The 21,574-nt window shown below is 44.9% G+C and overlaps 1 protein-coding gene across 4 annotated transcripts in view; it reads right to left on the bottom strand.

Annotated features, from left to right (window-relative positions):
• Window positions 1–21,574, bottom strand: part of RGS6 (regulator of G protein signaling 6) — a 229,573-nt gene that overhangs the window by 38,412 nt on the left and 169,587 nt on the right. For 2 of the 4 annotated variants that reach the window (XR_014546469.1, XR_014546470.1), the window contains exons 13-15: window positions 18,024–18,134; window positions 16,815–16,940; window positions 8,534–8,698 (exon numbers count right to left, since the gene is read on the bottom strand). Coding sequence is in view for 2 of the 4 variants with exons in the window: in XM_083607188.1 (XP_083463314.1) it covers window positions 8,512–8,698; window positions 16,815–16,940; window positions 18,024–18,134 (424 nt within the window). In the remaining 2 variants the exon portion in view is untranslated. Of the gene's footprint in view, window positions 1–8,511; window positions 8,699–16,814; window positions 16,941–18,023; window positions 18,135–21,574 lie in introns of all 4 variants that reach the window. The other 2 variants (XM_083607188.1, XM_083607187.1) reach the window with 1 other exon arrangement.

Raw genomic sequence — 21,574 nt, 5'->3', positions numbered from 1 at the left:
TTTCCCATTCCATCCACCCCTATTCCATCAACCTATTGCACATATTTACAAGTTCCTGTCACCAGTCAATACCACCTGCACTTGATATCTGTCACAGAGCGAGCCAGGCAGCAAATCACACCAGCTCAAAGTTGGTGTTAACACTTTATTAGTAAAAATACAATCTTCACCGACTTGGCCGAGTGTCAGGCCTACTGAGCACACCAGCTCCTTCCTTGTAGGTCTTACTCCATGAAACCAGTTGCCAAGACTAAAGGTTCCCGCCTCCCCAAGCCATCTACCGTATGTCTCCTCCTCTCCAGGGCCTTTTCCAAGCAATCGGATACTACTTCTGCGTGCAGCCTGCCTTTGCTCCACACTTTTCATGCCGCTTGTGGTTCTGGGAGTCAGGGAGGGAGGGAGCTTGTTGCAGCAAAAGAGAGAGATCCCTGTGACTCTTCACCAGCCTGACTCATCTCTGCGTCTTGCCCTTTCCCATTCCACTTGCTTGCTTCAGCTTCTGCCTGATTCTGGAGCACTGGTGGAGGAAAGGGGGGTGGGGGGGAGCGTACCGCCCCCAGCACCATCGGGGAAGTGGGTACCATCGCAACCACCCCCCAGACACATGCCGTGCATCCCCCCACCGCGCCGGGCACCAAGCCCCTGCAGGCGCCATGCCACACCTCCAGGACCCACGCCATGCCCCTGGGACACGCGCCAAACTCCTGCAGGTGGCGCACCACATCCCGGGATGCAAGCCACACCCTCGCGGGTGGTGCGCCATACTCCAGGGATGCACGCCACGCCCCTGTGGGTGGCGTGCCACACCCCTGGGATGCACACCACACCCCCGGGATGTGTGCCAGCCATGCCCCCGCCTGTTCTCCGCCCCCCCGTGTCGGAGCGTGCAGCTTTGCCACTGTTCTGGAGTTCTCTCTGCCACAGATTCTCCCAGTGCCTTAGTTTTCCCAGAGTGCCTCTTTGTTGTCACATAAGTCTTCTACATCCACACTGCACTGCTCAAAAAGAAGCAGCAGCAGCAGAACAAAACAAACCACAAAACACCAAGCCAACTGATGAATAGTTATTTTTGCATATAACCAAATATGACCCGTCTCTAAGAACTGCCTATCTTGGGACTGGTAAACCACTGCAACTCTATTATTTTCACTGGCAGGCAGCAGGGCTTTATTTTCCAGCTGGAACTCAGTTCCGGCACCTCTCAGGTGGGCATCATTGCCACTTTAAGAGAACAAGGGAGGCGTTCACAACAAGTTCCGGCACCTCTTTTTCTAGAAAAACAACACCGGCAGGCAGTAATGGTTTAAAATTATTCCCAAGCTTGGAATGTTCATGAAGAAAACGCTGAAGGAAGAAATTGGCAAATGACTGGCAGACAGTCTCTTCTCTGGTTGCAAAGTTTTGCAAGCTCCCCTTTCCAGATGAAGGGCTGGTCCAAGAATTGCAGCACTCCTTTTCATCCTTTGTGCAACTTCTGCTGGGGAAGCTGCACTCGCCTTTGCAACCTGCAGAGAGTGCCCTCCAGCTGTCGCTGCTTCAGAGTCGCTCTCGCTGTCATACCTGAGAGAGCAGCTGTCTGCAAGGGCTCCAGCTTGAATTATAGCTTCAGCAATAGTTAATACTTATGCAGGCAGTGGATAGAAACTCTTAGGGTAACCGATTATATTGATTAAAGTCTGCACCCCTATGGAGATGCCAATAATATCTGCTGATGCTACAGGACTGCTAAAATGTGTGCGCAGCCCACAAAGAAAATATGCAATTAGTTCTTGGCATGGAACAACAGATTGCAAGGGCAGGGGAGTTGGCAAAGCGTTGATTGTGTGAAATATGTGAAGCCAGTTTAAGTCTTCTCTCCCATTGTCCCCCTGGACCTGTCCTAGGGCACCTACTGTTACTCACAGTTAATTACATCATCATTTTGAAAGACCCGAGTAATGACTTGAACCCTAACACCTGGATAGAGCAGTTTCCAATAACAGCAGGGGTTTCCAGCATGGTGCCCACGGACACCATAGCACCCATTAAAGATCACAATAAATATCTTCTCAAAAATCTACTGTGCATGAGAGACTGTTTGCCCTTCCTGATCAGTTTCTGTCATCAATGAGCTAGACTGCCCCTGAACATGGAGGTTCCATTTAGCTGCCATGGTTTATAGATTTTGATAGAACTATTTTTATAGGAACACCGATGTGTGAATCTACATTACATCAAATGTACGAAGCTAATGTGGATATATCAAAAATGAAAAATTTAGAAAAAGCGGCCCAAGGGCAGGGGATAAATTCAGAATTCATATTTTCTAACTTCAGTTTTGATATGTGGATGTCTAGTACACATCCAAACCCCCCAGTCTGAGAGGATTTGAAAGCACGCGGATGCAATTTCTCCCTGTGTAACTTGTGTTAGATATTTATGATTTTATTTGCCCTGAATACTTGAGGGGAACTTTTACCCCTTTCAGCCCGTTGCTTCTGCCTCACACAGCTCTTAGGGTGAATTTGTTCTTTTCCCTGTCTCAGCTCCATGTGCTTTGAACACCAGTCTGGGTGAAACAAAGGAGAATTCTTTTCCTTCAGCTCCTTCTTTTTGTACAAAATGCATATCTCTGAGTCCTGAAGGGAAGCCAGGAGGCCCCTAATGCTGCAAAGGGGCCTGACCTTACTGTAATTCTATCACCATTGAAGGTTACATCTGTTTCTACTGAAAATGTAACTCAGTCCAGCTGGTCTCTCTCCTGCCCCTTTTTCTGGCATGGCGAAGAATAGGATGGGGAAACTTCATGTATCAGACTGTTTAAAGACACCGGAGTAGGCCTAGTAACAAAACCATGACAGCCTGTGCTATCCCATTCATATCTTCTGTCAGGCAGACTAATAATAATAATAATAATAATAATAATAATAATAATAATAATAGTTTTGTTATTTTATTTGTACTCTGCCTATCTAACTTTGTTGCCCCAGCCACCCTGGGCAGCTTTCAACAAAATATAAAAACACAGTAAGACACCAAACATTAAAAACTTCCCTATACAGGGCTGCCTTCAGATGTCTTCTAGAAGTCGTACTATTCATTTACTCATTCATTCATTTAAATATTTCTAATCTGCAACTTTTAAAATATATAATAAACTCAATCCACAAATATCCATAAAGTATTATTTGAAACACCACTGATGTTTGGTTAAAAAGAGAAATCCATATTGCAAAGGCTTGCCTAAATACTGCCATTTTCAGAAGGCAGGGATAGCTGAACCTCCACTGGCAGGGAGTTCCACAGGGCAGAGACTGCCATGCTAAAGATTTGGCCCTAGTGAAGGACAGCTGAACCTCAGGGGCATGGGGAACCACCAGAAGAGCAGACTAGACTTTGAAGGCCCATCTTTGAAGAACTAAAGCTTTCGGAAGACCTAGGCACCCGCGCCTGGAGAAGCAAGAAGAAGCAATGGCAGCGGCTTCCAGTGAGATCTCGTGAGAGCTCCACAAATCTCATGAGATCACACTGGAAGCCATCATTGCGCAATCCCAGCAAGCGAGGCTGTGGCAGGGCGGCAGCACTTTCCTGTTTCACATCAGGCGGCAAAATGGGATGGGGCTGTTGGTTGGTGTTGCAATATGATTGACTTTGTGAGTATAAAGAGTAAAGAACACGAAGATATAATGGTTGATAACCTATGCCCCATTCCCACCATGCTAATAAATCAGTCAGAAAAGTCTAGGAGGAAATCTCCAAGCACCAAGGCTGACAACTGAGGAGGGAGGGAAGTAAAACCTTGCTATAAAGATATGGCTCCCGCATTTCCCTCCTGTTACGCACAAGCCATATCTCTGGGAAGAGATGAAGGACATTTTTCTAGAACCAAATGGAAAGGAACACAAAACCACAGCTACCCTGAACTCCAGATGGGTATGTGGGAGGTGGGATAAGATGGAGGCTGCTTCGATAAGGCACCTGCTTCAAATCAATTCACGGCAGGAAGATCTCAAGGCTCCCTCTCCTCCTACACAACCGTTGAACAACAACAACCCTGGCTAGGACACAGGGTGGGCAACCAGCCAGTCAGGGCCTTGAATGTACTAGACAAACATCCTGGGAACAGCTGAACTGTTTAAAATTGTGTCACTTTTATCTCTGTCTTCTGCGCTGAGTATTCAACAGAGCTAATCAGAATATAAGAAAGCATCCCTATTTTCCTTTTGTTGTGCAAACCGAAGAACTCCCCCCCCCTTTTTTTCAAGTGCTTGAAGAAAGAACAAAGGGGAAAAGAGGTTTCCCTTGCCTTTCATAACTTCTCTGGAAAAGCAAGAGACAGCCTGGACAACTTGCAGTTGCAGCGTGCAGTATTCTGCTGAGGGTCCGCTGCTGTTGATGCCACTGTCCTGAGACCCCTTACCTGGTTTGCCAATAGGCTTGTGGCCACTACTGTAATTGCCAAAAAGGCACCGGGGCAAAACCATGTGATTCTGGTGCATCATGGGCAATTATAATGGCAGCCACTGACACTAATATCACCACCACTGGCAGAAGGTCCTATTCACAGGCCCCTTGTTCATCCGGGAAATAAACAGGAGGACAAAACATCCTTAACCCCTTGGCAACATTGAGGGGGGCAATCCACCAGCATGAGAGACATGACAAAGGAAGCCATATTTAGAGCACTGGAATCCTGGAGTTGTACCTGCCCATATTAGGGCTCTATAGATCGCTTGCTTTTTCTGCCTGCCCAAGACTGCAAAAATGGAGGCTGTCAGAGAGGCTGTCACAATAAATGGTTCATGACTGGTGCTCAATTTGTTGTGTCACAAGTTGCTTGGTCTCATGTAAGTACTTCAGGCCAAGCAGGCAGCTGCCTAAATGTACTGTTATTCTTCTAACTCCACCTGCAGCCACATTTTTAAACATTCAATGCTAGTAGTTCTACTATAGGAATAGCTGGCTTTGCTGTTGGATTAAACACATTTGCTGCTTGACTTGTAGCTACATAGTCATAGAAGAAAAAAGTACCGCGAGTTCATTTTCTGTTTCTAGATACAGTCATACCTCGGGTTACAGATGCTTCAGGTTACATTTTTTCAGGTTATGGACTGCCGAAACCCAGAAGTACCGGAACGGGTTACTTCTGGGTTTTGGCCGTTATTTACAAAACCATTCATGTAGAGATGCAAAGACCAGAAATGGTCAGAGTCAGCACCTGCTTTGAGAGTTTGCTTTATTCTCCCTACTGTATACAGTGGTACCTTGGGTTACATATGCTTCAGGTTACAGACGCTTCAGGTTACAGACTCCGCTAACCCAGAAATAGTGCTTCAGGTTAAGAACTTTGCTTCAGGATGAGAACAGAAATTGTGCTCCGGCGGTGCGGCAGCGGCAGGAGTTTCAGGTTAAGTACGGACCTCTGGAACGAATTAAGTACTCAACCTGAGGTACCACTGTACACTGAATTCTCATCCAGGTACACACTGGGTCTAAGAAGGCAGGATCAAAGTCACAAGTTCTTAGCAGGAGATTTAGTTCAGCAGTTATATATTGTGGCATCATATACATATCATCAATAGGATATCATCAATAGCATATCATCAATAGCATAAGTTATTCAAGTATACCATTCAATCTCCCCCTACATTGAGAAGGAATGTGTGATTGTAAAGTGGGAAGGTGAGAGCTGATCAGTCAATGAATCCTTTGTGTCAGTATAGCGGCAACCCCATTTTCCTTGGGAGTAAAAAACAAAGTTTCCACAAAGATTCACCTATGAAATGTTGGCGAGAATGAAGTTGGCTAGTTCACACCAGCCTTACCCAATCTGGTGGCCCCCCCCAGATGTTTTGGACTCCCAAATCCCATCAGCCCCAGCCAGAATAGCCCACAGTCAGGCTCCAAAACGCCTGAAGGGCTCCAGGTTGCAAAATGTTCACCTACACAAAAGCCCAACAGAAGGGTACAGATTCTCTGCAGGGTCCCCAGCTGTATAATGTCTGTCCTGTTTCTATTTTAAATTGTGACTCAGTCATCTTATCAGTAGCCAAGAAACCACAACATCCTTATCCTCCCCATGTAGTCCTCTGTGAAGAGCATGTTGCCCACAAGCTGAAATATTTGCAGGGGAAATATGGTGATTTTTCTTGCAGTTTTGGGTTTTTTTGGCACTCGAGTGGGAGTAGAGGGACAGGATGTGGCTTTATTCAAACAGCCTACAATAGCAAACATTCTACATTACAACAATAACTTGTCAGCACTGTAGGCCACATTCCAGCAAGTGTCAGCACTATGATATATTTGGTCACGTCTATGGGGAATTAGAAGTGAAAAACATATGCAGAGGAGTATAATGGATACGAATCTGTATCCCTTGAAAGGCAGGGCAAAACCACATTGTGGGTGTAGGCTTTGGCTGTGGGGTAATTCTCAGAACAGAACTACCATCTGGGCTTGCCGTATGCCTGTGTTATCAGGGTGGGGGGACTTGTAACGATTGGCAAATGCTGTTTTAAAGCCCACTATGGAGATACATCGTATGCTGTAAAGCCACAGTGCATTGCCTCTGAAACACAGTGCAGATCAACATGTTGAACGATGCGTTTACCATTATGCGCTTACTCGTTTGGGGGAAATCCTTTTTCATTTCCTGTATAGAAAAACAATCTGGGCTGCTATGTCTTTCTTCTAGGCACCACTGCCTTCTAAAGCAACAGGACCGATCCAGCTCTTCTCTCTTTCCCTAAAATATATGCCTGGCTGCTTCCCATTTCTATGTCTCAGCTGATCCAGCCACACCAGTTACATCTGGGCATGCTGCTAATCAAATAGGCATTATCTGCATTTGTTTATTTTTCGGTGATGGGCATCACTTCTGAAACTCATCCCACTGGATTTGCTGCCTTCTGCACATGCTTGGCAAAAATGGTAACTCTTTACATGGTAGGTGTGCGTGAATATGAGAAGCAGGGTTAAATTTCCCAACAGCGATCAGAATTTAGCTCCTATAAATAATCTCCATAGGACAATATAGTTCAAGTAACTGAGACTTCCTTAAATTCAGCTAAGGACTAAAGCCTTATGTGGATGCATGCAGAGCCCACCTGCAGTGAAGGAGGGGCATGGCACTCACTAACCCCATCTCCTTCCAGGGCATACCTCCGAGCCCTGTTCACTCATTTGGGCTCTTCCCCACATGTAGAATGAATGCACTTATGAGAGTGGCAGCAGACTCCCACTCCTGCTGCTACATGGGCCAACGCACAAGCATACCCCAAAAGGATTCAGAATTCCTCGCTGCATGGAGCCCTGCCATTACACCTGTGCAGAGCGTGGTGATTGGCTTTTCATGGTGGAAATGGCAGCAGGTAGCGCCTGCTGCTGCCTACCACGCACATACTTATTCTATGCATGGAGAAGAGCCATAGCAAGCAAATAAGGCCCTTCTCTCCATGTGCTGGGCATCACTCTGGAACAGGGGCCACTCTGGTAGATCCCAGGATGCATAGGCTCTTGTCCAGCCATTGACAGCCACCAAATCTGGGGTGCATGGAGCAATTATTGTGCATCGCCTCCTATGCAAACATGATGTTCAATGAGCTGATATTAAGAAGGCAAGAACCATTTGATCTTCCCTTGGATGAAGATTCTACACATTCTAGGGCTTAACATAACTTCTTCAATTTACGGGAGGGCTCAGTTTAAAAAGATAAGTACTGCATAGCGAAACCTTTTCCTCCCCCAGCCAACCCAAGGATGTTCCCATTGTTTGTTCTCTTTCCCATCTTGCATAGTTTTTTAATAGAATAGCCTCATATCCTCCCTACCACATCACTGTTTTCTTTTACCTAATTATGCCTGGCTTACTGCACAGGAATGCAATGTCTGTGAACTCCTGTGGCAACTCGCTGCTTAATTTGAGCCAGGGTGTGCCAGGTCTCACCCTTGAAATTTGTTTTCAGTGCCAAGGCTCAACCCCCAGAAAACGTGATATGTCATTATAATGTGTTTGCAGTGGTTATCTCATGCTAAAGGAGAACTATCTATCAGTTCCTGCTTCAAACACTTTCAAGCACTAATGGGACATAGAGAAGTGTGGTGCCAGGTTTGTGTGTGTGTGTGTGGGGGGGGTGTATCATAGAATCCCAGAGATGGAAAGGGATCCTCAGAATCATCTAGACCAACCCCCTATGCTGCTGTCCCATATAGGGATTGAATCTGCAACCTTGGTGTTATCAGCAACACACTCTAACCTTCTGGTAGAAGGAGCAAATTCAACAAAAGTCCCATGGATTTTGTGAATGAGCTAGGTTTGGGAGCATATCCAATTAGTTCCTTTTCGAGAATACATTTATAGTGTGAATTGGCTTATCCAGATCTTGTATTTTTGCCCGTAGTCCTCATTGTATATATTAACTGGCTAAACACAAGTACATTTTCCTGACACAATTCTTGCCCAACCTGAAATTAAAAAGTTACATCCCCTCCTCTGTTCTAGTGCACTATTAGGAATGACACCCAAGTCCGAACCTGTGCATCTTCATATGTGTACCTCCCTGGGTCTTTGACATTTTGGCTTGTTATCTCATAGCTGTGAGAGTCCAGGTTGATGGCACTCTGGGCCCCAGGAGCGAGGAACTCTTGCCAGATATCTTCCACTCTGGTAGCTACATCTTGCAATGGTTGTTTTTTCAGGTCTTGGACAGCCAACCAAAACCTGTATCAAGGGAAAAGACAGGGAAAATTCGTCTCAGAGATGTGCTTCAACCTGAGCTACCAAGGCACTGGCTAATCCCAGTCCTAGCTCCACTGAAGGTTACATTAAAGAAAATTCATTTATAGTACAGAAGCTGACATGTTATGCAGCCAATATTCAAATTATGTTAAACGCAACTCAGTTACACTAATCCAGTGGCTTGTGAAACAAACTTTGCAAGAACCAAAATGTGATAGGTCTAACCACTAGGAAAGTGGTCGCAATTGTGGTGCATTTGAGTCTATTGTGGTTTGAGTCAACATGGAACTGCTGTTAATGTAGGAGATAAATTGAGATGGAATGTACATTAAATCCAATGTGGAGTTTACATTCATGTAAAGAACTGATAGAAAACACAGTGGATTTCTTTTATAAAAAACTTCATCTGTGACATTGCCTTTATTCAAGATAGATTCTGCAATGTGCTCTATGTGGGGCTTTCCTTGTGCTTCATCCAGAGGCTGCAGTTGGTGCAGAATGCTGAAGCACGGCTGCTGACAGGAGTGAGGCCTTGCCAGCATATAACACCTGTGCTCAGAGATCTGCACTGCATGCCAATCTGAGACTGGCCCAAGTTCAAGGTGTTACTATTGATATGTAAAGCCCTTAACACCTTGGGACCAGTTACCTATAAGATAGCCTTACCCAACAGGTGTCCAGTCAACCACTTTAATCGGCAGAATTGTCACTACTACAGGTGCCACCTAATACCCATTCTGCATTTAATAATAACAATAATTTTATCATTTATACCCTGCCGATCTGGCTGCGTGTCCCCAGTCGCTCTGGGCACCTTACAGCACAAATAAAAACATAGTAAAATGCCAAACATTTAAAACTTCCTGATACAGGTCTGCCTTCAGATGTCTTCTAAAAATTATCCTTGACATCTGCAGAGAGGGTGTTCCACAAGGAGAGCACCACTGCCGAGAAGGCCCTCTGCCTGGTTCCCTGTAACTTGGCTTCTCGCAGTGAGGGAGCTGCCAGAAGGCCCTTGGAGGAGGACCTCAGTGTCCAGGCTGAACGATGGGGGTGGAGACACTCCTTCCATTGTACTGAACGGAGAACTTGAGCATTTAGTGTGCCAGCAGCCCAGACTTTGGAACTCCCTGCCTATTGAGATCAAGCAGGCGCCTTCACTGTACACTTTTTGGCACTTGCTAAAAACATGCTTGTTTAGAAAAGTCTACACAGGTGCCTAGAATGCTGAGGTAATTTTAATCTGTTTTAGTATTTTATCTTTTGTATATTTTAAAGTAGGGTTATGTTTTTTTCTTGATTTTACTGTTTTATCTTTTGTAAACCGTCTTTTTTTTTTTTTTACAATCAAGCAGGGTATAAAATCTAAGAAACAAACAAACAATTTGTACATCTGCCATACACAATTTGCTGTTTTACACTGCGTGCCTGAGTTGCTTACTCCTTATAATGTGCTCATATGCTTGTCCAACAGGATCAATATAAATCATCTGGAGCTGATAACACACCAGAGGAAACTCAAATGAGGCCTGCCTTTACATTTTATCAATGCTTAACATGACATATTGATGCAACTGGATGTGTTCACACTGGTGTGGGGTGGATGTTGCCTACACATGCGTAACAAAAATATCCCCCCCCTAGGTGCCCCTTAAAAGTAACTGTAGAAATAAACCTCTTTTTCCTACTGCCAAGAAAGTGCTTTGTCAGGAATCTGCACAAAGTGATAATGACACCCAGTGGGCATTCGCAATAACTGCAACTTCCCTCCAGTTTGGGCAACCCTAGACAAGAGCTGTCGGGGCAAGCAATTGTATATATAAGGAGCAACTCTTCAGGGTTTCAAAGGGCAATCCCAGAACTTTCTAACTGAGGACTTTCTAACTTGAGAGCACTACATGTGAAAAGGATCTAGGAGTCTTGGTGGACCACAAACTTGACATGAGCCAACAGTGTGACGCGGCAGCTAAAAAAGCCAATGCAATTCTGGGCTGCATCAATAGGAGTATAGCATCTAGATCAAGGGAAGTAATAGTGCCACTGTATTCTGCTCTGGTCAGACCTCACCTGGAGTACTGTGTCCAGTTCTGGGCACCACAGTTCAGGAAGGACACTGACAAACTGGAACGTGTCCAGAGGAGGGCAACCAAAATGGTCAAAGGCCTGGAAACGATGCCTTATGAGGAACGGCTAAGGGAGCTGGGCATGTTTAGCCTGGAGAAGAGGAGGTTAAGGGGTGATATGATAGCCATGTTCAAATATATAAAAGGATGTCACATAGAGGAGGGAGAAAGATTGTTTTCTGCTGCTCCAGAGAAGCGGACACGGAGCAATGGATCCAAACTACAAGAAAGAAGATTCCACCTAAACATTAGGAAGAACTTCCTGACAGTAAGAGCTGTTCGACAGTGGAATTTGCTGCCAAGGAGTGTGGTGGAGTCTCCTTCTTTGGAGGTCTTTAAGCAGAGGCTTGACAACCATATGTCAGGAGTGCTCTGATGGTGTTTCCTGCTTGGCAGGGGGTTGGACTCGATGGCCCTTGTGGTCTCTTCCAACTCTATGATTCTATGATTCTATGATTCTACGCCCAGGACTGGAGCTGGGAGCCTCTGCATGCAAATCACATGCTCTGTTGCCGTTTTGCTTTTTTTCTTGTACAGTGGTGCCTCGCAAGACGAAATTAATTCGTTCCGCAAGTTTTTTCTTCTTGCGAGTTTTTCGTCTTGCGAAGCACGGTTTCCCATAGGAATGCATTGAAAATCAATTAATGCGTTTCTATGGAAACCGCTTGCCAGGCTGGCGGTGCGGAGAAGGGCTTTTCTCCCCACCGCAAGCCTTCAGGACAGGTACGGGAACAGAGGGGAAGGTGCGCAGCGCTTCTCCTCTGTTCCCGGGGCTTGCGGTGGGAGGAGGGTTTTTCCTCCCCACCGCCAACATTCAGAACAGCATTCTGAATGTTGGCGGTGGGAAGGAAAACCCTCCTCCCACCGCAAGTCTTCAGGACAGCCATCCGAAGGCTGGCGCGGGGAGAATGTCTCTCCGCCCCACCGCCAGCCTTCGGAGGAGGTCCGAGGACAGTGGGGAAGACACGCTGCGCTTCCCCGCTGTCCTGGAGATTTCCCTATGGGCTTTCGTCTTGCGAAGGAAGCTCATAGGGAAATTCGTTTTGCGAAGCGCCTCCAAAACGGAAAACCCTTTCGTCTAGCGGGTTTTTCGTCTTGCGAGGCGTTCGTCTTGCGGGGCACCACTGTAGGTGGTACAAGAGGGACTGGCTCAGTTGTCTACTATGGTTTCTCACCACTGGCAGCTGAAATTGCCATCATGTAAAAACATTACGTGTCAGGTGATACAGAAATGCAATCTGCGGTATTCGATCTGTGACAGCTCATTCAATGTGCAAGTCGCCAAATGATGATTAAATATGTGTGACCCCCAAAATAAATAAATCTCCAAAGGCGTCTATGCTGCATGTACTTTGGAGGTAAACCCTTTATGAGCAGCTTGAGAAATGCATGGCGTTAAAAGGTCACGAGGCCATTGCTTTGCTGAAGCTCAGAAGGTGTGTTCCTTGCTCTGTGCTGAATGGGTGACCACCAGGGAACTGCATGTATTTTCTGTGATGAAAGGAAAGTGGGATATAAATGCAAACAAGCACATCCATTGTGCCTCCCTCCTTCTCCACCACTTAAGAGAGTAAAGACTGCCCTCTTCTCTTTAATCACAAACCTCAGCCATGTTGCTAATGTTGGAAAAAAGACATTTTCCATTCATTTGGCCTGAGCTTTGTGAAGTTTCTCTTTTTGTACCTCCCCCTGCCCCCCAAAAGGCAGCTGTATTCTGCGATTTCCTGTTCTTAACAATCTCTCCACCCTGCAAGAAGTATTAAAGCCATCTGTGTGACAGGATCTGGTGGGCTGTTCCACAGTTGCCTTTCAAAACCGCCTGCAGTTTGATTGACCGTCCATTCCGGTCCTCCTCCCCCATAGCCATGGCAACCAAAGAGAAAGAGGAAGGAGGATAAGCCATTCGAGATATGGAACACTTTAATGATCAGCTGTGGTGCAGCCCGTCCTTGGGAGACACAGTTTACGCAGACCCATTTTGAGCGCTTGTAATCCTGAAAGAAAACACCTAACCAGCCTAAATTACACACTCTCCTCCGTATACTGAAATGCAGGACTAGTGTGCAGTGTGATCAGCAAACCTGCATAAGAAAGGAGGGTTCTAAAATGGACTTCCTCTGAGGTTCTGTTTGCAGAGTAAATGGGATAAGGAGCGGACATGGTGACAGTCCAAGGCAATGTCAGGCATGGAAAGCCCCTCAGCAAATAGGACAAAGATATTCTGCTGCTACAATGGCTGCCCCACACTTTAAAGACAGCCTGAGGAGAAAGGATTCTGCCTAGCCAGAGGAAAGGGATTCCTCACTACATTCTCTTTACAGACAGCACACAGTTGTGGCAGTGGGCAGGCAGAATAGAACGTAAACCTACGACAACAGACAAAGAGGACGCAGACCTGGAATAAACAGCTATTTAGAAATGGCAAATGCCATTGCGAGTATTTGGAAAAAAAGAAGGAAAGGTGGGTTTTGAGTTTTAATATTAACCACAACCACAAATTAAGTTACTGCTAGTCAAATTCCATACTGGCTGTTACCAGCAAGGATCTGCACAGAAGAAATCGAGGCTGTGCTTTGCCTTTTGCCTCTTAGGAAGAATCTACCCACCCAGGGTATACTAGTGTCTGCTAAAGATAACCATGTAATGCAATTTATACCATCCGGAAGGGAAAATATTCTCCATTTCTTCATAGTACGGTAACAGTTGTTCTTGAAAGCATGCTCATCAAAAGAAACATTTATATATACCAAATCTATTTGAATGAAAAGTGATAAGGGCAGTCAAAAGCTGTATTTTTTTCCAGTGAAGTGATAGCTGTCATTAGTGATTACCACATATATATGCTCATGTTTTGAGCCACCTTAAGCATGGGTTGAACCATGGAAAGGCAGCATACAAATAAAATGTATGTATTAAGTGGGGCTTAATTCTGAGAAGATATGCCTAGGATTCTGCTGTTTGCATTCGTTGCCCTTCTCAGATCTCGTTTAAGCTACCAGGCACCCAAATTACTATGTTTTTAAGGCTCATATTAATTGAGCCTAATAAAAAATTAAAACCACAGTCTTGCAAAAGAACTCATTTCCCCCTCCCAAATACTGGGAAATATAATGAATCACACTTGCTCTGATCAGGACCAGCAGTGTGTTAACGGATACTGGTGTGAAATGTATTTATTTGTGACACCTGTACTTCAATTCTCTGAGCTCAGTGCAGCTTGGATTTGCTTCTCAGATGGGCTTACAGTGCCAAAGCTTCAGACACTTGCAGGCATCATGAAAGCATGTATGATTCATCCAGAATAGATTGTCCAGCTCCTGAGACTAGGAGCATTTTCTTATGTTGGGTGTAGAAAACAAAAACATTGAGATCTCAAGGTGGGCTATAATCAGGTTGTTATTCAGACCCTGTTCACATAGTGTGGCTCAGGATACTACATCTATGATATCCCCTAAAGGAGGAAAACAGAACATGCTTCACATTTACATCTCAATTCTGAGGTGCGTGGCAAACTTTCCATGTATAATTTTCAGGTCTACAGGATTTCCAGTAAAACTTGTGAACACTGGTGAGTAGCAACAATCAGTCAGGCTTCGGGCTCTTCTCTAGGCCTATGGAATATAGTACTCCTTTTCGTATCCACACGATGTCAGAGATCTTCCACCTGAATTTAGCAGAAACTAGTACCTGTAGAGCATCTGCACCCTCTAGTGGCTAAGAGACTTCAGACGCTGATGTCAACAAATGGCAAAGTTATTTCAGCTCCTTGGAATTTCTGCCTCATCTTCTTTGTACTACAGTTTAAAAGGTCACACAGAGACAGTAATCATTACCTTTTGTAGCATCTCTTAGGACAAGATGCCTTAGGAGTCTGAAACCAGAACCAGGAGCCCCAGGCTGGACTGCACACCAAGCCAAACCTTGTCTTTGTATATAGCACAGCTGCAAAAAGGGGCAAAGCAGCTGGGAGCTCCTCTCTGGGAACCTGGTCTCAGTAAGCCTGTGTGTCCTGTGCTTTTCTTATCCCTACCTGGAGATGCCAGGAATTGAACCCAAGACCTTCTGCAAGCAAGGCAGGTGCTCCACCACTGAGCTGTGGTTCTTCCTCCTTGCCCTAAGCACACTGAGAGGAGGGAGAGGAAGGGGCAACTAATTCTGCATCCTGTGTATCAGGTAAGGATGTTATTGATGTGTTCACAGGAGTGGCATTTGTTGTTTTCACAACACTGTGCTGTTCTGAGGAAATGGCTACCCACTGGAATAAACAAGGAAATAAAAAAGTATCTGAAATTAGGGGAATTTAGTAAACCTAACAAAGCTCCCCCCCTCCCCGCCACCCAATTGCTTGTCTTCCATTATTTTTGTGTGTGTGGATCCTCTTTTTTAAATAACTACCCTTAAGGTCTTTAGGTACTTCACAAATGTCTCTTTTCTCAGCATTCATACATGTTTGCTTTCAAGGTTCAGGAATTACCTTACTCTTAGGTTAATATAAAGAGAGAAAGAGAGTTCTAATTGTGACGATGGAGATTTCTCCAGCTGGTTCGAATACACAAAAATCTCTGACAGGAAAAATCTGGAGACAGCTGGTGAAACTCCCCCTCAGGGCTGGCTTTAGGCATTTTGTCGCCATAGGCAAAATACTGAAATAGCTTCTCCCTCCCACAGGATCCTGGAACTCCCAGAACTAGCAGCCTCTTCTTCCGCAGCCCATCTGGTCCTAGGGGCTGCTGCATTTTGATGAGGTCTTCCTTCATCAGCCACAACTGCACTCCACAATTGCCCCCTCCCCTGTGATTGGACTATCCCTTCACTATTCCGGTATCATCACCACCATCTGCATTTATATTCTGCAGTTTCCTCTAAGGAGCTCACATCAGCACACCTCTTCCCCATCTCTCCGCACAACAACTCTGTGAGGTAGTTTAGGCTAAGTGATAGAGACTGACTGGTCCAAAGGCAAGTGGGGTTTGAACTTGTGTTTCCCTGGTCCTAGTAGTTCAAGGCTCTAACCAGTACACAACACGCTGTGTCTCATCCATCTATACTGAACATTCAGTTCTAGGCTCAGTGAAATAAGTATTGCATTCTTCAAGTGCCACAGAGATCCTTTGGCTATCCCTATATCAGTTATTCCTTTCTTCTTCCTGCCCTGGATATATGTGTGGGCATTTGCCAAGATGTCTGTTGCAGAACTACGAGCATCTAATGTAGCGGTTCTGAAACTAGTCTTTAGCTGTAGCTGCAGGAGCGGTCACAGAACAGTGTTCTCAAGGTGCTGCCACATCCTTTATCAATAAATAAAGCAAAGCTATGCTTCAGTGGCCTTATGTGACGTCCCAGAAAACATTGCTTAGTAATAAGGCCTGTTCTGTTCTCTTTGTGAATTAGCTCACTCAGTAACACTGATTCAAAATCTGACCCCGTTTGACACAAGCATATAAATGTATTATCGGAACCTACTAACAAAGTTGTCTGTTAAACACTAGATGGGGTCTCAGATCTCTGTCCAGAGATTGTTCCTGCCCCCTTTGAAAACGATGAGGCATGTGAGTTTGCATGTAATGCTAAGCAAATGAATGACTGACGGATTGACACTGAGCTGTCACTGCAGCTTGTGTTTGTTATGATGATAACAGGGTGACAGGGATCGCTCACGTTTAGCTTTTGCCTTGCATCATAACTAATTTTAGTCCAACATATATGGAAAATTAACCTTCTTCTAGAGGGAATTGTAGATTTCTATCAAAATCCAACCAGCATGCCTTTTAACAAAGATTTTGGCAAATTCCTTAGTGGTACCTTAAGGGTACCTTTTAGATACAGACTAGCACTGCTGTCATGCTAATTTATAGCATTCCATACAGGAGTCCAATTCCCACATTCCTTGCTCTTGACATGAGTGAACTTTTCTGCTGAGCAAGTACTGCAACCTTTGGAGCACTAAATCTTTAGCGTATCTGAAGGGTCTTTACCTGAGGTTTTCAGAACTGAATTCCGATTCCAGAAACCGAAGAAACTGGTCACGCCCAACGGGATCTTTCAACACCTCATCTATAGAGAAGCCCCATCTTTTGACCCGGTGCTGAGAAGGCTCCTTGCTATTCAAAGGATAGAAAGATAAGGATCAGCCAGGGTTTCTTTTTCGAGTCTCGCAACGTATATTTTTCTGTGACAGCTTAATTCAAACTGCTCATTAGTGAGCCTGTAGTGATAATTTAAATTAAAGGGGGACACACACATCCTTTTGACTTCAAAGAGTAGAGAAATCTGTATGTATGAAAACAGATGATTTGTTACCTTGTCAAAATGTCAGAAAAAGATAAGCTAGGTAGTACTCTGCTTGTGGATACAAAGCTGATATCAGAGAGAAACACTTGCTTATAATTTGAAGAAATCCACTCTGTAGCCCAAGAGAGGAAAATGTCAACCTGCAATATTTGGGGTGAGTTATGATTTTCTGGGGAGGGAGGGGGCATAATTTCCTATTCAGTATCTGTTTTATGTATTGAAAGGAGAATCTGAGAATGATAAGTATGCAGCCGTATTCTTTTCCTCAGAAGGGTCTCTTACTCTAATAAATTTCTTATCTCAGAAAATAAGAAATTAATGATATATTTAATGACAAGTTTGAGGGAGCCCACAAAATCCCTCTTCTGGGGTTGTATGCAGCCTGAGACAGAAAAGTTAACTACCCTTATTTTAAATTCAAATAATGACATCCAGTGTAACAGATGGGATACAATAAGGGACAAAGGAATCTATAAAGAGGAGGAGAAGCAAATTTAGGTACCAATTCTTAAATAATGTTAGATAACTGGGCAGGGACCCTCCTTTGTAAATAAACCATCCTGTTCATAGATAGTGCTATATAAATAATAATAATTGTTACAATGACTATTAGGATTTTGGGAGTCAGTCCTGGGAAGAGAGGAGCCAGCCAGCAGCTGTTCTCTGCAAGGTCTTGCCATCTCACCTCTCCCTCTGTTATAGGCAGGTGTCAATCCTTTACATCAAGATAATGCAAACTGTGCAGCCAAAAGAGCTCTGCAATGTTTTATCTTTGAAAGTTTCACTTTCAAAAGTATGAATGCAGGTTGTAAACAGCTTTGAGATCCCCACCCCAAAAATATAAAGCTGTATAGAAATAATAGTAAGAAGTGTGAAAAATATTAATTTCTTACCTTGTTTCTAAGTCCCAAAATACAGCGTCATCATTTATCCAGGGATTGGAAGGTTCAGCAGGAGTTATAAAAGGGTCATAGTCAATGTACTGATCTGAATAAGTAATTAAACTGTAACAAGAGAAAATAAAAGAAAATATACAGAGATGAGAGCTGTGTGTATAACTTCATTAAATATTACATATATTGCCATTTTTAAAAAGTGCATTAATCTGAAAAGTATTCATTATTTGCCCATGCACTGCACAAATGTCAGTAAAAAGGCTGGTTCCTATAGGATACATAGTCTATGCCAAAGTGTTTGTCTTCCAATAGATGTTACAAAACAAATAATGCTACCTTGCATTATCTAAGTTCACAGGAATGTAACTTTTGTTTCCATTCCTTAAAAAAAAGAAGTGGTTAGGCCATGGGTAGGCAAACTAATGCCCGGGGGCCAGATCTGGCCCAATCGCCTTCTAAATCTGGCTTGCGGATGGTCCGGGAATCAACATGTTTTTACACGAGTAGAATGTGTCCTTTTATTTAAAATGCATCTCTGGGTTATTTGTGGGGCATAGGAATTCGTTCATTCCCCCCCCCCCAAAAAAAATATAGTCCAGCCCCCCCAAGGTCTGAGGGACAGTGGACTGGCCCCCTGCTGAAAATGTTTGCTGACCCCTGGGTTAGGCAGATGATTGTTTTTGATCAAAAACAAAGTGGCTAACTAGATATAGTGTACCGGACAAAAGCAAGCCCCCATTAACTTCTATTGGACAGAGCTAAGCATTGATTTCAACAGAAAATTAACTGGTGCTTTGTCCAATAGATGTCAATGGGGGATGTTAAACACTAAAGTTTTGTAGACTTGTGCGCATTGGTTTCTAGTGTCCTGCTTAATATAATAATTGCATCAACAAGATATATCATTTTAGTTTTTTTCCGCAAATGCTCCATTCACTGTGCATACTTTGAGTAGTTGTATTGCTTTCATTTCGTCTCCGTAAGGCAAGTCAACATTTTTTGCCAGATTATTGCTCAGGTGAATATTGATGGGCACATAGCTGGGATTTGCAGCCAGCAGCAGAGCAAGCCTATTGGGTGCCTGGGGCGGCGTGTGTACCCTGCACCCGGGGGCGGGGCCAGCTGTCCGTGGGGCGGGGCCAACCAGGGCAGGGCGCTCCACGGGGGCTTTGAGGAGTCTGCCTACCTCCTCCCACTCAACCGCCCTACAGCTGAGGGGGAGGCAATGGCCGGACTGTTTGGGGCAGCGCGGAGCCTGCAGGTGCCCAAGCCACCACATCACTCCCAGGAGAGATGCGTGGCTTGGGTGTGCTGCAGACCCCACAGTGAGTGCCACCCAGCATTTTGTCACCCCCCTCAGTGGTGACACCCCATGCAGCCCGCCCCCACCGCCCCCTCCCCCCACCCGTTTGCAGCACCCACATGTGAACACCGGCATTTACTAAAACCATATGTTTACTGTTAAGACTGTGCACGGACTGTAGCTAAGAATAAGAATCAAGAATCAAACTGTCGCTAGGGAGAATAGTCTAGGTTCCAAACACTGGCCAATTGTTCACTTTAATTCTTCTTACCCAGGCTATATCACTTGCCTGTGTGTGTGTGTGTGTGTGTGTGTGTGTGTGTTAATGAGAAATGGTGGAGCTGGAGGTGTGGAGCTCTTTTTCCCTTCAGCCTGTCACAGGAAGGTTGTTGTTATTTCACAAGGCATTACAATCACACCATTTCGTAACAAAATGCAGGTCCTATCAATAAAGCCTCGGGGTCCTTAGTCCCTCCCTGTCTTATCTTATTTCATTAATAACGTTTCATGACCACCATGGATCAGTAGCTGGAGGAAGGAAAAGCCTCAATTTTCACAGTATCTGAAGCATTGGGTGGGGGGGAGAGAGATTTCTGTTAAAAAAATCAATTGGGGACTATAGTTTCTGAAATTCAAATGTTTTCCAATGAAACTGCGGGCACCACAAGGAGTTAAAAATAATGTGGGTTGCAGTTCAAGCTGTTTACTTCAGAGCCATTTCATGGAATTTGATGAGCCTATTATCGAGTGGCTGTGAATCGCACCGGGCAAATTGTAAAGTCAGCCTTGGTTTTGCAGAGACATGAAAAGTAAGGGATGAAAGGAAGGAAGGAAAACTGGATCCACTGAATATTTCAGGCATGTTCTGCAGCTGAACATCGCAGGCACTTTGCTTAGTGTTGGTGCAATGCTACATGGCAGATCTAGGAGCATGCAAGTCTGGGAAAGTCACCATCTACTTTCTCTGTGACTGCACAAGGAATTTCTTCCTTCTTCTCCCTGGTGAAAAACTTCCTCTGATGCTCCCCAACCCTGCTGAATGATACAGAATCTCTTTCTACACAAAACAGGAGTGCTGTTTATCTTTCGGCTTCCTCACCTTTTTTGCTGTGTATCTGCGGTTCTAAATTTTGTGATTCTATACGTATTTTTTACGATACTTGTGGCCTCTGGAAGACCAACAGAAAAGCTGTTTAAAATGGCATTTTGCATCCCAATCCCTAATAGCTACTGGAATTCAGGGCACACACACTCATAAATTGTGCAACTAGGACAGTATTCTGATTTGCTGACACTGCAATGTGCTCTTCTTTGTCTCCTTCTAGCCAAAGTCTCCTTTACTGCTAGTGTAAAATTTGTTTGGAGACTTCTAGGAGGGAAAATAGTCTTGGGAATTAATGCTGCACAGATAAAGAGAAAAGAAGCCCTCATGCGTTATGATCTGCTAATCTGCCACATTCCCGGCGGAAACAATAAGCTATTAAACTGTGGGTTCAGTCTGAAAGGCTACCGTACAACAACAATTCCATCGTAATCAACAAGTCTGGCCATGCTGAGCTCAGCATTTTATCCCAACTTTAAGGTCAAAGGATCTTGTTTGGGTTGGCTTTAAAACTACTTCACCCTAATTCACTCTTGCGAGCCTCTGACATGTAACACTAAATGATGCTTTAAAGCAATGCCTTGTGCTCACATGCTCCCCGCCCCCCCCCTTTCCTCCTCTGGTACAGCCGAAAAGAGGAGATTGGAAACTGCCACTTATTTTAAAGTAACCAGAGTCATCTTGGGCTCCCTTGAGAGGAAGAGCAGGAAATAAATTTCATCAAGTAATAAACTGGGGGGAAATTTAGTTAGTTTAAATGTAATATTTACTTACTTACTTAATTCTCAGGAGAAGGTACACCCCATGATGCAGTTCTCCTTCCTGCAGGGTCAATGTCTCTGCTTAACAGAGTCACACAGCTGTTAAGTGGGAGGCTGTGATCCTATACAGTGCCAACAAACAGTGGCGGAGCATATGCTCCTCCGGAGGGGAGCGTGGCGCACTCCCGAGGGGGGGGGGGGCGCGGTGCAGAGGGTGCCCTCCCAGGCGCAGGATAGCTGCTTGGGTGCTCAGAGCAGTGCACGCACCCTGCAGCCGGGGGCGGAGCGAGCTGTCCATGGTGAACATTCAGCACACCACCCACCTGGGACCCCCAAGCCTCCTCCAAGCTGTCAAAATGAAGGAGGACAGGGAGAATGCTGC

This window comes from Podarcis filfolensis (genome assembly GCF_964270895.1).
Source record: "Podarcis filfolensis genome assembly, chromosome: 1".
Classification (NCBI taxonomy): Eukaryota; Metazoa; Chordata; class Lepidosauria; order Squamata; family Lacertidae; genus Podarcis; species Podarcis filfolensis.
Note: the sequence above shows the minus strand (reverse complement) of the source record. Positions and strands in the feature narration are given on the sequence as shown.